Genomic DNA, 13182 nt, shown 5'->3' with positions numbered 1-13182 from the left:
TACACACCAGCATCAGGCTCCCTTATCTGTGTGCTGCCTTAGAGATATTAGCCTTATCTGAGCCCAAAAGGCCTGAATGTCGCATTGTGGGGACAGCAGGGCTGATGTATGCAGCATTCCTCAGTTTTACATCGTGTATCCAGCTATTACTGCTTAACTTTATCTAACAGCGTCTCCCCAGCATGCAAACACACACACACATACACACAAACACACAGGCACTCGTGCAAAGGGACTAGAGGCAAATTTGACTACAATTTGATTTGCTTTGGAAGGGATGGGGATAGGGCATCAAATTATACCTAACGAGGAAAATCAATCCGTTTGAGCAGAGATAAGCTGAATGCTAGTCTTGTCAACTCTGATTGATTCCTGCGTCGAGACTGAGCGGATGGAATTTGACAGATAAGGATGAGGGAGAGAGAGGGGAAGAAAGAAGGGGTGAAGTGGGGATCAGAGAAGAGTGAGACAGGCAGAGGGGAGCGAGTTGTGAAAAAGAGAAAGAAAAAGATGGAGGAGAGGTGGGTTGAGAAGGGGAGGTGGATGGGGGTAGAAATATTGAGAAGAGAGGCAGAGGAGGAGTGAGACAGGGTTAGAAGATGAGAGGAAAATAAATTAGGAAGGTGATAGAAGTAGAAAAGGAGAGGAATGGAGAGAAGCGACAAAGAGAAAGAGGGAGAGACACCTTCTGAAATGTAATTGTGAAAAACATCTCCAAACTATATCTAACAGTTTTTACAGCACACCTGAGAGCTGATTTTGGCACCTCAGAGCATTAGCAGTGTGCTGGGCTGCAGTGTAGACAGATAGTCTGCTTGAAGTGTTCAGTGTCAGGCCTAATAGGCTGTCTGTTGTTTTCTGAAAGGGGTGTGGCCACGTACGGACAGCGATTTTCAGCAGAGAATGTAGAGGGAAGAGAAAAAGAGAGGGGTCGACTTCACTTGAGTTTCTTTTTTAATCTTCTAGAAGCCCTTCTATTTCATTATACTGCACATTCTATGTTTAAATATCGTTATCTGTGTGTACTGTACTTTATTTGCTAGAGAGAGGGAGTCAGTGTTAAAGAAAGGGCTAAGGAGAGACTTTTAATCACACTTTATTTTCAATTAAATTAGACACCAGCTAAATCAACATTTACAGATTAATGCTCAGTTCATCATCCCAAACTTCACATAGAGCACCATTAAAATACCAGAGAACCGTAAACATGTCCAAGTTATGCATTCGTTTGTAATAATTAAATTTTAATGTGACCCATTTAACAAACATGCTAAGGAGAGAGGGAGAGGGAAAGAAGTGAATGGGAGGGAAGGAGGAAGAAAGATAGAGGGAGTGAGGGGCAGATAGAGGGATAGATAGGGGAAAAGATATGGGTAGAGAGGTGGCTCGTGAGAGAGGGATGGGGAGAGAAGAAAGGTGAAGTTTGGGGAGGGGGAAAGGAGAAATGAAGAGAGAGGCAGACAGTGCCTGTATAATATCTGCAGCTCCTGTAATCCCTTCAGCACTGCATGAACAGAAAGTCAAAGATGGATGATATTGGTATTTGCCAACAACACAGGCACTTGCTAGCAGAACAAGGCTTGGTTTGACTGCTGGGATTTGCGTATCAGGCAGGGAGAGATGCAGAGGCACTGGATAGCAGTGCCGGCAATTCATTTTTAATCAGACCGTTAGCATAATTGCAATGTCTACTAATCCTTCCCCAAACAGCCAGGTTCAAATTAAATGGAAATTTGATGCGTTGAAAAGCAATTTAATGGAAATGGCAAAACATTTAGAGCGCGGTTTGGGATTTTTTTTTTTTTTCCCACTCCTGTTTTTGTTTTCTTTGTTTCACAACTGATAGAATAGTTATCCATCTCAGAGGTAGATTGATAGTACAAGTGGCATTTAATCCATTCTGTTATCTTCCCTTATCTTTTTGTGATTTTGATTCTTTTTCTGGCTGGCTGCTGTCTCCCCATGTGTGCTTTTTTGTGTCATTGTTTGTTTGTGTTTTTGCTTGAAAAGTCATGTGCACTGTGTAGAAGCAGCTGATTCAAAGTTTTGTCATGCTAATAGCAGAACACATCATGTTTTGAAAGGTTTAGTTAATCCAACCATAAAAGAGCATCCAGAAATACACTGATTTATCTTTGCTGTGTCCTACAGAAATATATATTTCAACAAAATCTCATTTGGTTAAATCTCATTTTCACATCATTGCAAGCCCCGCCTAGTCCACATGTAGCTCAGGGCTAGCAAAGTTGAAAGGTCATATCTGCACATGAATGGAATGAAGACGTCGTAGGCAGTTAGGATTCTCCAGACAAGCTCAAAACCAGGTAAAGGAAAGTATTAGCAACTAAATATTGGAGAAACAGACCCCAGAAGCACTCCGAATGACTGCAAACATCATACAGTAGCAAATGTAGAAGAAATGGAATTAAAGTTTAATTTGTAGCTACTTCCTGCTCTAGCTAATTAAAGATGCATTATTCAAATCCTTAATGAACTAATAGAAGAATGGCTGGGATGCTTAGATGCTTCAAAATAATCTCGGTTTCCCGAGCGTGTGTCCGGTCAAATAAAATTGCAAAAAATAATGTGGTAAACTTATAATGGAACTAAAGTCATGGAAATTACACGGATTATATATATACAAAAATCATTAAGAAAAGAATAGCAGCTGTAGTTCTGCGCTTTTAATTGCAAATTCTTTTTTTTCCACATTTGATTCTTCCTAAGGGCACTTTTAAATTCAATTCATTTTAAGACAGATTTAAAAAAAAAAAAAAAAAAGACAAAACCTCACATTTTAAGTGTTGATGGGAAGCTCAAGCCTATTGTGTCTGTGCTCAATTAAGTTGTAATAAAAACAAGACTAGATACAGCGCTGCCAGGATTGGATGCACACATATGCTTGCTGCTCACTTGTAGCTTGTTTTAAAAACACCAGTTGCAGATGCAGATCTGTTAAAATACATTAAAATACAATAAGGTAATGCACAACAAAATTAAGATTCTTGCTGCCTCATCAGCAGTAAAAATCATAAAATACATCATGTTTTCCTTTAAAAACAGGTTTTAAACAAGTAAAAGGATAATAGAATATCAATAAAACACAAAACAGTGTTTTCTTTCTGTTAAAAACAGATTAAAGCCAAATTACTAAAAACACTAATAAAAAGAACATTTTAAACTAGAACAAAAACTGGCGCTCCCCCTCCTCACTCACAGCACACGAGGCGTCTCCCACACACCACCTGTCCTGGAAGTCCTCCAGGTTATTTAGTTTAAGAAATAAAAAATCCACTCAGATCCGACTGACCAGAAACACCCTGAACTGCAGCACGACATCAGTCAGCCTGGTCCCAGAGATACTGTTCTTTCTGGATTTTAAAATGGCTAGTTTTGCCTGACCCATTATAAAATTAATTATAACAAACCTGCTTCTTTTTTTAAAACTGTAGGGAACCCCAGAGATAAATAACTATTTAGTGAACTCCTCGCCTAGGCCCTGCAGGAGCTCCTGTAGACACACTCACTGTACATGTTGAACACTGTCTCCTCTGCATAGCAGAAACAGCACTCTGAGCTAATGCTAGAATCAACTCTGTGGAGAAACCTGCCAGTGGACACAGTACAGTGCAGGATCCTCCACTGCAGGTCCCCTGCTCTCTTGGTGATAGCAATTTATACAGCAGCCTTCACGTCCTGTACCTCCACACATGCCCTCCACCTTGAATCCACCAACCCCCTCAACTGGTAAAAATGTACAACTGGCAGACTTTCTTACTCCCTGCTGTGTGAAGAATTACGTCTTTAACTGTTTTTAAGTTTAGTAGCATTCCCTCATATCCTCCACCCCCTCTCCTTCACTTACTGCTGGATACATTAGCAACCCTGGAAAGATGAAGTCTTGTCTCTGCCCTATGCCGCTGGACACCTCCTCCCTCAAAGCCTCCCTGAGCTCGGGGGAGAGAGAGCTTCTCAGCTAACTAACCATTTTCTCTGCCAGACTCTCAGTGCCAGCCCAGCCAGCTGTGTAGCAGTCAGCCAGCAGGAGAGCTCAAGTTTGATCAGATGGCTTAGCCTGGTCACTCCTGCCCTCACAAAGCGGGCACAGCGATTCATTGACTGAAAGAAATGCAAAGGGAATAGCGGATTGAAAAACAAGAGCTTCTGCAACAGAACCCTGTCTGTTAGAAGCCCCTCATTTCTCTCCACCCTCACTGCCCTCCAGGCATCAAAAACACTCAAGTAAAAAGAAGGGAGACCTATTTTAGCTAGTCCAGTACTCTCAATTAAAAATAGGTGTTGCTCTGTCCCCTTCCCCTCTACGAAGCCAGCCTCCACCCCAGCGTACAGGAGCCTCTGAACTGCCTGCAGTCGGAAGCCTGCCACCCTGCTGGCAATGCTGACCGACCCCTGCCCCCCTTCATCAATGCCTGGAGCTTTTCCATTTGAAGCTGTGTAACAGCAGTGGTCAGCTTCTGATATGTTAGTAGCTTATCTAATTGATGCTGTTCTTATTTGCTCAGGCTGGGCAAACCCCAAATAATTCAGTATAGAGTTTAACTGCCTCCCTGCTGATCTCCTCCCGGTTGTACAGCTCCCTGCCGCAAGGCGTCCAGATGCAGTCCATCTGCCGGCTGTCCGCTCTCCTCCTCTCCAAGCCAAAGAAGAAGCTTGAGGCAGTGTCCATGTTTTTGAGCTCCTTGAAGCGAGAGCACACTAGCGCCCCTTCGCTGCGCACCAACGACCCCTGTAGTCTGGCCGGGCGCCTGCGGGCTTGCCTGTTAGCTGCCCGGGAGCTGCATTGTCCTCCCACGCTGTAGCTCCTGGGCGGCTGCATGGTGAATCCGCAGTGTGTAAAGAAGCGATCGGCTGACGGCACATGTTTCGGAGGACAGCATGTGTTCGTCTTCGCCGCTCCCGAGTCAGCGCAGGAGCTGGTAATGGTGAGCTGAGCCTAAATAATAATTGGCCATTTGAAATTGGGAGAAAATAAAAAATAATTGGCAACAACTAAATTAAAAAAAAAAAAAAAAAAAAAGAGTTTAATCTGTGTTTTGCTGATGTCCCACCACTGCCTTGTATTTTTATAGTGTGTTTTTTTTCTTTTTTCCATATGTTCCAAAATTGATGAAATTGCTTTACAAATGTCATGTAATTTATGTTGTGTAATAACTTTACATTAAAATGCCGGTTGGAGGTGCTGTGAGATTCAGCGGTAAGTATTGCTATAACTAACAGGGTGCAGACACCCCTAGACATCAACCCAGGCCACTAAACTGAAAAACTGCAGCTAATTCACTGGAGGACTGGGGATTGGGCTCCTCATTGTTTCTATCCATGGTAAAATCAATAGTGCAGTTAAAATCTCCTCCCACTACCACCACATCATCATTATCAACACTTAAAAGAGCTTGCTTTAGTTTGGTAAAAATTAAAATGTGTTCACTCCCCTTATTTGATGCATAAATATTAATAAAAACATATACAGTGCCACCCAACCTTGCCCTCACTTTTAATAACCTCCCCTTTTCAATCTCTTCAATATCTAAAATTGTTGCTCCTAGGCTGGGCTTAAATAATATTGCCACTCCTGCACTGGTGTTTGAGCCATGTTTCAGCACACATGGCCCCTTCCATTCTACCAGCCGTGCCGCCTCGTTCTCCCTGTCTGAGTGCGTCTCCTGCAGCAGCGCTACCCCTGCCTGCTTCTGCTCTAAAAACTCAAACGGTTGTGCTCTTTTAAAAGACTGTCTGCAGCCATTCACGTTAAAAGAAATAAAAACACACTGTTTCCATAGCGGCTAAAAAAAATTAGAGTAAAACAAGCAACAATAAAAACAATTCTTAAAAGAGGTATCCATTTTAAAATTATTATTTAGCAACATTAGCGATCTTTTTCTTTATCAGAAACATATTTCTTAAGGCGGTAACTTTTTTGCTGCTGAGTGGAGGAATAATCTCAAAACTGGGAAGAAGTTTTCAATTTCAACCCCTCTTCCCTTTTTGTATTCTCCATGAACTGTTTAATTTTTTCAAGGGAATAAACTTTTTTCTCCTTGTTAATCGGTTGGCTCTCAGGGATGTCAGAGAGAAAAAAAAAAAGATTTTAAAATAGTACTTTTTCAAGTTATGAAATAAAAAGAACTACTGTACCCTAAGCACTTTAAAGTGGTTGTAGCTGAAATAAATAATTCCATAAATCTGACTTATCATGCACCACAAAGGCCTGAAATGTGCAGTTTTGAAAGATGTTGACTCTCACTACAGGCCATCCCTTGTAAAAGTTACCAAGGTAAATTTGCAGGGCAGTTTTGTAGTTTTACCATGATTTAACCACTGTATCTTTGCTATACTTTACCACGATTTGCTATGGTTTTTATAATCTTCTTTTCCAAATCTAACATGCTTGTGTGTGTGTGTGTGTGCGTGCAAGTGTGTTTGTATGCATTTGGTCAACACTGTCTGGCTCCCCCTCCCCCAGAGCTTCAGTTTTAATTAAAGCTGAGTTAAACAGAGATAGATGTTGAATTAATGAAGACAGTAAAGGGTTTGATTTTCTGTCACAGAGTCTGACAGACAGGTGTTATCTCACAGCTGGGCACTGGGGTTTCTGCTTCACAAAACCTCCTGTGCAACCCCCCACCCCCCCACCCCCTCAAAAACTAAACAATCATATTAATATAACCTCCCAGAATATGTTCCATGGCACAGTATAATTACTGAGTTTCTGAAATCCACTGCCTTCCATATTGCAGCCCAACGCTTTCTCTAACCACTGACGTAACCAAACCCACTATCTTCCACACTGCAGACCAGCTCTCTAACCACTGAGCTACTCAAACCCACTACCTACAAATATATCTACAAAGGAAAACAACATGCACATGGAATCTGAGCATAGAATTGCAATGCCAGTCTTATTACCAAACTTTAACAAATGTACTTTAAAAAAAAAAAAAAATGTATCTGGCTGTTAACAGCTTGTCTGTCTGTGTCTTTGCTGGGTTCCAAAACCTTTTCTGTCTGTCTTTGCAGGGGCCTAACAGCATGTTCCAGGTGTTCCTGACTGGCAACAACTCGGACCACTTCATCATCTCCCCCACCTCTGTCCAGGGCCGAGCCGACATTCGCATCCGTGTGGCTGAACCGCTGGACTTTGAGCGTGTCTCCAGCTACCGCTTCTCAGTGAGTACCTCGCTCCCCTCCCTGACTCCCTCCCTCCCTCACACCCTGCCCCTCAGATAGGAGCACCTCTCCAGCTACTGCTTCTCAGTGAGTACCTCGCTCCCCTCCCTGACTCCCTCCCTCCCTCACACCCTGCCCCTCAGATAGGAGCACCTCTCCAGCTACTGCCAGTGAGTACCTCGCTCCCCTCCCTGACTCCCTCCCTCCCTCACAACCTGCCCCTCAGTAAGACCTTTCCTCTTCCCCTCCCTCCATCCTTTCTCTTTCCCTCCTCCCTCCAACCCTCATTCCCCCCCTCACACCCTCCCCTATTACCCCTCCCACTTGGTTAGGAGCGTCTCTCCAGCTACCAGTTCTAAATGAGTACCGTCATACCCACACCCTAGACTATGAGTGCAGTTACCAGTTCTCATTGATCCCCATCCTTTTTTATTTTTTTATTATTAACTCTGATTATTTGTTCCCGCAGTTGCTGGCAAACGAGACTGCCTCCGAGCATGCTGGCTTCGCCCGCGTTCAAATCGACCTCATTAATGAAAACGATAACCGGCCCGTCTTCACCAAATCGCTCTACAATGCCAGCCTGTTTGAGAACGCCACTGTAGGGACAGCTGTCCTGCAGGTCCTCGTAAGTACAATACTGTCCAAAGGGGGGCGGAGGATGTGTTTAAACTGTAATTGAGGAAGGTCCTTTGAACAAACTTTCTAGCGAGTACTCTTTTTTTTTTTTTTTTTGCTAAAATAAAATAGATTTTTATTCAATTGATTCTTGCTGTCATAAGAAAGATGCACCTGCACCACAGCATTAGCAAAAGAGTAAGGCCCTTGTAATTCTAAAAAGCCCTCTCTTACTTGTGCTGTCAGAAATGTGAACATTGACATAAACATGTGTGAAAAAAGTGAAAGGGCAATGAAAAATGTATTTAACCTGTAATATTTATGCTGAAAAAAAAAAAGATAGAAAGGATCAACCAATCATTGAGGATGTTGCTTTATATACACTTCCTGCACTATCTTAGTCTTTTCCTTATAAGTTTTGAAGCTCGAAGTTTTCCCCCATGCTTTCCCATGGTTATAGTAAGAATTTACCTTGGTTACCCATGCTTTTTAATATGCTGTACCATACCTCTCTGGGCTTTACAATGCTTATCTATGCTGTACCATGCTTTCAGGGGGTTTGCTCTGGCTGCCCTGGCATGTGTTTTGTTTTTGTTGCTCTGTGTGGGAGTACAGAGATGATGTCAGCGCAGGGTGAAATGAGTCGGGACGCGCTCCTACCTGCTCGGCTCGATAACAGATGGTACTAAATGGCAGTCTGGAAGAATGTCTGGGTTCTGCGACAGTTTCTGATCATTTCTAGCAGATGTTTAAATAATTCATTAAGTCAGCGTTAATCGGAACGATTGTTGTGATGACTTTCCACTGCTGGAGTTGCAGGACTGGGGGTGGGGGGGGTCTTAGCAGCATCACAGTGTCAGTTCAATCACACAGGCTGCCTTTGTCTAAGGAATAAATGTCACCCTTGATAAAAGTCTATCTAATGACTTCTTAGAAGGGCGAGCGTGGCATTTTGCGATGAAAATAAAACATGAACGAGATTGCTTTGTCATGTACTCTATATTGTGTGGGGTCAGATTTTCTGTTAGCTTTATTAAACATATCAGATATTGACAAGTGGTGCAACAGGAATGAAATAGGATTAAAACAGTTCACAAGATCGTAAGCAGATAAAAATATTAACTATTCTAATCTCCACAAGGTCATGGAGTGACACTGCCTGGGTTGGAGCTAAACTACATATTGCTGCATTGAACGTTTCCTCTAAAACAGGTCTAACAAGTTACCATCTTGAGCTACACACACACACACACGCATAATGTATGCTGGCAGTTATCCCAGGTTCCTAAATCCCAAATCCCTTGTCCCGTCTGACAAATGGAAACCTTGTCTCACGCTCTGATAAGTATTGTCCCGGGACGCCAGCTCTATCGCTGAGGCCGATCCTCTGATGAGTTCATGTCTTCCTGCTCCCTGTTCCTTGCTGTGAAGGAAAGCCGCAGTGGAGAGGAGCCGAAACAGAAGAGAAGAAGAAGAAGAGCCAACTGCAAAGTGCCGTCCCCAGCACAATCTCTTTCAAACCCACTTCACAGGACCCCAGCCTATCAAATAGTAACTCTGTACTGTAACCATTCATTCTGCCAAAAAGCACGCCATCTGTTCAAATCAGACCAAAACATGTTGCATGTACATAAAGACAACAAGGGACAAGCTGCAAAAAGAAAAAAAAAAAATTTGGGAAAGAATTAAAAAGACTAAATGAGAAAATAAATAGAGCTCTTGAAAATAAAATGCTACATTAATGAGGTTATTTTTTTCTTTCATACAATGATAGGTTTCTAGATACATTTAGAATCTACTTAGCAATATTGGAATTGCTGCATGTGTAAGGTTAGTTCCTATGTAGAGAATCCCAATTGTTTTTCACCCTTATTTGAATACCCATTTTTTTTCCTCCCCCTAGAGTGTGAATATTTACCATGTTGTCCAACAAACTGTATTAAGATGAATTGCCTGGTGCTTCATTTTCCTCTGTGCATCCACAGGCATGTGGATTTGAATATACATTAACAAGTGCTGTTTTCATTGGGACCGGAGGCTCAAGGTAGCTCATATATTTCCATCTAACGTTCTGTGGCACTGTTTAGATTAGCAGAGCGAGAAGCAGAAAACATTTTTAATAAAAAAAAACGATCGGATGGTTTCTCATTTCAAATAATCAGCAAACTGTTACGGACAGCCAGGGTTGTGATGGTAGACTGCAGTAGGGAGGATGTAACCACCACCTTATCTCTGTTTTTTTTATTTTTTTTATTTTTGGTGCCATGAATCACAGTTTATGCAAGAGTAAAGCAACCTAGAATGAGTCTCATGAAGTCTTGAAGAAGTGTTTACCTGCTAAGGAAAATCTAGGGCCTATCTGGAGCTCTGTGAGACGCTGAATTGTCGACCCACATTACAGAACCTTCACTGCCAGAACCACAACTTTTACTGGCAAAACTACAATCAAGATGTTGGGACTTCCTTTTCTGTCAGGACTACAGTGAAGATGACGGGACTACAATCAAGGTGGCGGGACTACCTTTGCTGACAGGACTACAAACCAAAATGGCAGAACTACAACAAAGCTATACCTTTCGCTGGACTGCAGCCAGTATGAACCGTGTTTTGAAAGTAAAATGGCGACTTCTCAGTGAGGAATTAAATAACTTTAAAAGTAAAAAAAAAAAGCTAGCACATAAATAGTTTCTACCAATTTTATACACTCACATTTGTTGTCTTCCTCTCAGGAAACGTGCCTTTGCATAAAAATTGGGCAGCGGGTGTTGAATAGTAAAACATTTGGCTGAGGAAGCTCTGTAAAAATGTAACCACTCTTGTCCTTATCTGATAAAAATATTATTATTTGTAATAATAAAATAGTTTTTCATTTTACTAGAGTCTAGGGGAGGGGTGTCGCTGTGGAAATGCCCGTCCCAGGACTCTCTCATTAGATTGTTAGACCGTGAGAGGGGTCATAATGCAAACAGTTCTATAAAATGTTTTTGCACCACTCAAGTCAAATGCACTGAAGCCTTCACTAGTGTCACGAAAGCATCGGTTTCTTTTTGTGTGGCAATGCCACAGAAGGTTCTTCCTAAACGCTGAATTATAAAGTCTGAATGAAAAAAATTAAATAGTGGACTGTGTTTTTGGTTAAAACATTTATCATAATTATGCCAAAACATTTGTCTACTTGACTTGAGTTTAATTCAGCTGTACCTCGCTATTTGTGCTGGAGAATATAACTTCTGCTTGTGCTGAATATTTAATCAATTTTGTGCTGTGGGTCCAGCTCATAGTCTGACTCATAAAATGTACAGTACCTATAGCCTGGGGCTGGGGGTCAGCACCTAGTATTCATAGAATACTAGCTGCACAGATGAAGTCTGCATCACAAGAAAAAAAAAAACACACATACCAAGTCACATTTGACATAAGTGTGACATGCATAGGGGGTGACATACAATATCCTTACAGTTGGAATGAGCTGACTTGAATAAAACAGATGTTTCATTCTATGGGCTCAAGCTGCTTAGACTTTTTCCTTTGTATTAGTTAGGGGGGAGGGGGCTAAGCAAAACCTGACTGTAGGAATCGTTGAGGTTTCTTTCTTTTTCATTCAGCAGCTATTTAAAGAGCCGCCTCCCTCTCTCCCTTTCATCAATTCTGTCCCCCGGTCTGTGTGTGAAAAATCAATGGTAGTCTGTGTGTCCCTGCTGGGCAGCCCGGAGTGGAGCAGCGGTGATAATGGAGCTTTCTCTCAGAGGGACCCACTCAATAAACTGCGCTTTAAAATGCAAATGGCCTGTTGCCTCCACTGACAGCGCCCGTCACTGAAGGGAAGTGGTTTGGAATCACGGGTGGAAACGGGTACACACTTGCTCGGGAAACATTGTCAGCGGGGGCCACAAAATCACTGACACGTGTAGTACAGAGGCTCCACACGGTTTGTTTGTGAGACACTTCACAGACTGCTTGCCTACTAAATAGTATCTTGGCATCACTGAAAAAATAATAGTCTGCTTTGAAAATATATGCAAGTGGTTGTATTATGCATTAATACCCCATTTTCTAGGAAAAAATAATGACTGGCAGTGGGGCGTTAACCCCACTCAGACCCCTTGTTTCGTACCCTGCATTTGCCTAAAATCTGGCGTCTTTGAATAAATAACTCGATATTCTTCAAATGTGACAAATTAATTTTAATTAGCAAGACGTTTGCATAATTGATGACTGCTACAAATGGTCTATTTTTTATAAGAATTTGGAATGCTCTATTTTTCTTTCTTTCTTACTAACTTGGAAAAATATAAAATAATCTTACTCTCCTTTTCACTGAGTTCTGCATGTGTGCCATTGAGTATTGTCTGCCACCAAAGCCCCACTTCACACAAGTACGCACACACAGCTTTCCTTTTCAATTCCATTTAGTTTTTTAATAGATTGATGTTTAGATGAAAGACCTAAAGACGTTAGGGACTGTGAGTGCCTGATAGACAGCCTGATCAGCTGGCTGTCAGTCATCTGCAAATATACATAATCGTTTGCAGATAAATTGATAAGCAGAGGCTGCTACACCGGGCTTTGTGAGCATTAAAGGCAAATAAATTAGCAATCTGCACTCAATGATTTGGAATTGCTTTTTATCGCTGCTCCGTCACTTGCCTCTGCCTATGAGATATGAAATTCTACTGCGATTTCTCACTGCCTGTCAGAAGGGGATGCAGTGCTGGATGTCTGTGTGCCAGTTTACAAGTTTACAGACAGTACATGAAGGATCAGTTTAGATCAAGGGCCGTCTGACCCTGCTCCTCTGAAGCTGCTAGCATCACAGAGGCAGGCCATTCTTAGCATGGGGCTGTGGGCTCCAGAAACCCCCATGGTCTGGAAAACTACAACCCCACAGAAATGAAAAATACCTTGTAAGTATTAGTACTAGAGTTTATGCCTTGCACGACAATGTTGTATTAAAAAGATACATTTTATTTTTAACATAAGCAAGCTATATAAGATGCACAATTTTTGTATTAATTATAATCGCGCACAATTGACTCTAGGGCGTCATATTGTTTTAATATGTAACTGGGGTTTCCTAATGCCTGTTCCATCTGCAGTCTATGATCCAAACTTCTGCAACCAGATATTACGCAAAGATAAAGGATCTTGTTAAAATAAGATAGTATCCCCACCCCCCCGAGCGTGTATGTAGTTGTGTGTGTTTGTGTGTGTGTGTGTGTGTGTGTGTGTGTGTGTGTGTGTGTGTGTGTGTGTGTGTGGTAGGTGCATAATATATAAAGACTATTCAACCCTGTCACAAAGACGGCCGGAATGAACAGACAGACAGAAAATAAACGGTTGTAACAATACAAAAACAGGACACAGCACATTCGCCAAAAT

General features: G+C 42.0%; 1 protein-coding gene across 3 annotated transcripts in view; it reads left to right on the top strand.

Moving 5' to 3' along the window:
• Window positions 1-13182, top strand: part of LOC121326059 (cadherin-23-like) — a 142817-nt gene that overhangs the window by 48108 nt on the left and 81527 nt on the right. For all 3 annotated transcript variants that reach the window (XM_041269209.1, XM_041269210.1, XM_041269208.1), the window contains exons 11-12: window positions 7036-7185; window positions 7655-7813. In XM_041269209.1, the coding sequence (XP_041125143.1) occupies window positions 7036-7185; window positions 7655-7813 (309 nt within the window). The remainder of the gene's footprint in view (window positions 1-7035; window positions 7186-7654; window positions 7814-13182) is intronic.

This window comes from Polyodon spathula, chromosome 13, assembly GCF_017654505.1.
Source record: "Polyodon spathula isolate WHYD16114869_AA chromosome 13, ASM1765450v1, whole genome shotgun sequence".
In the NCBI taxonomy this organism is placed as follows: domain Eukaryota; kingdom Metazoa; phylum Chordata; class Actinopteri; order Acipenseriformes; family Polyodontidae; genus Polyodon; species Polyodon spathula.
Note: the sequence above shows the minus strand (reverse complement) of the source record. Positions and strands in the feature narration are given on the sequence as shown.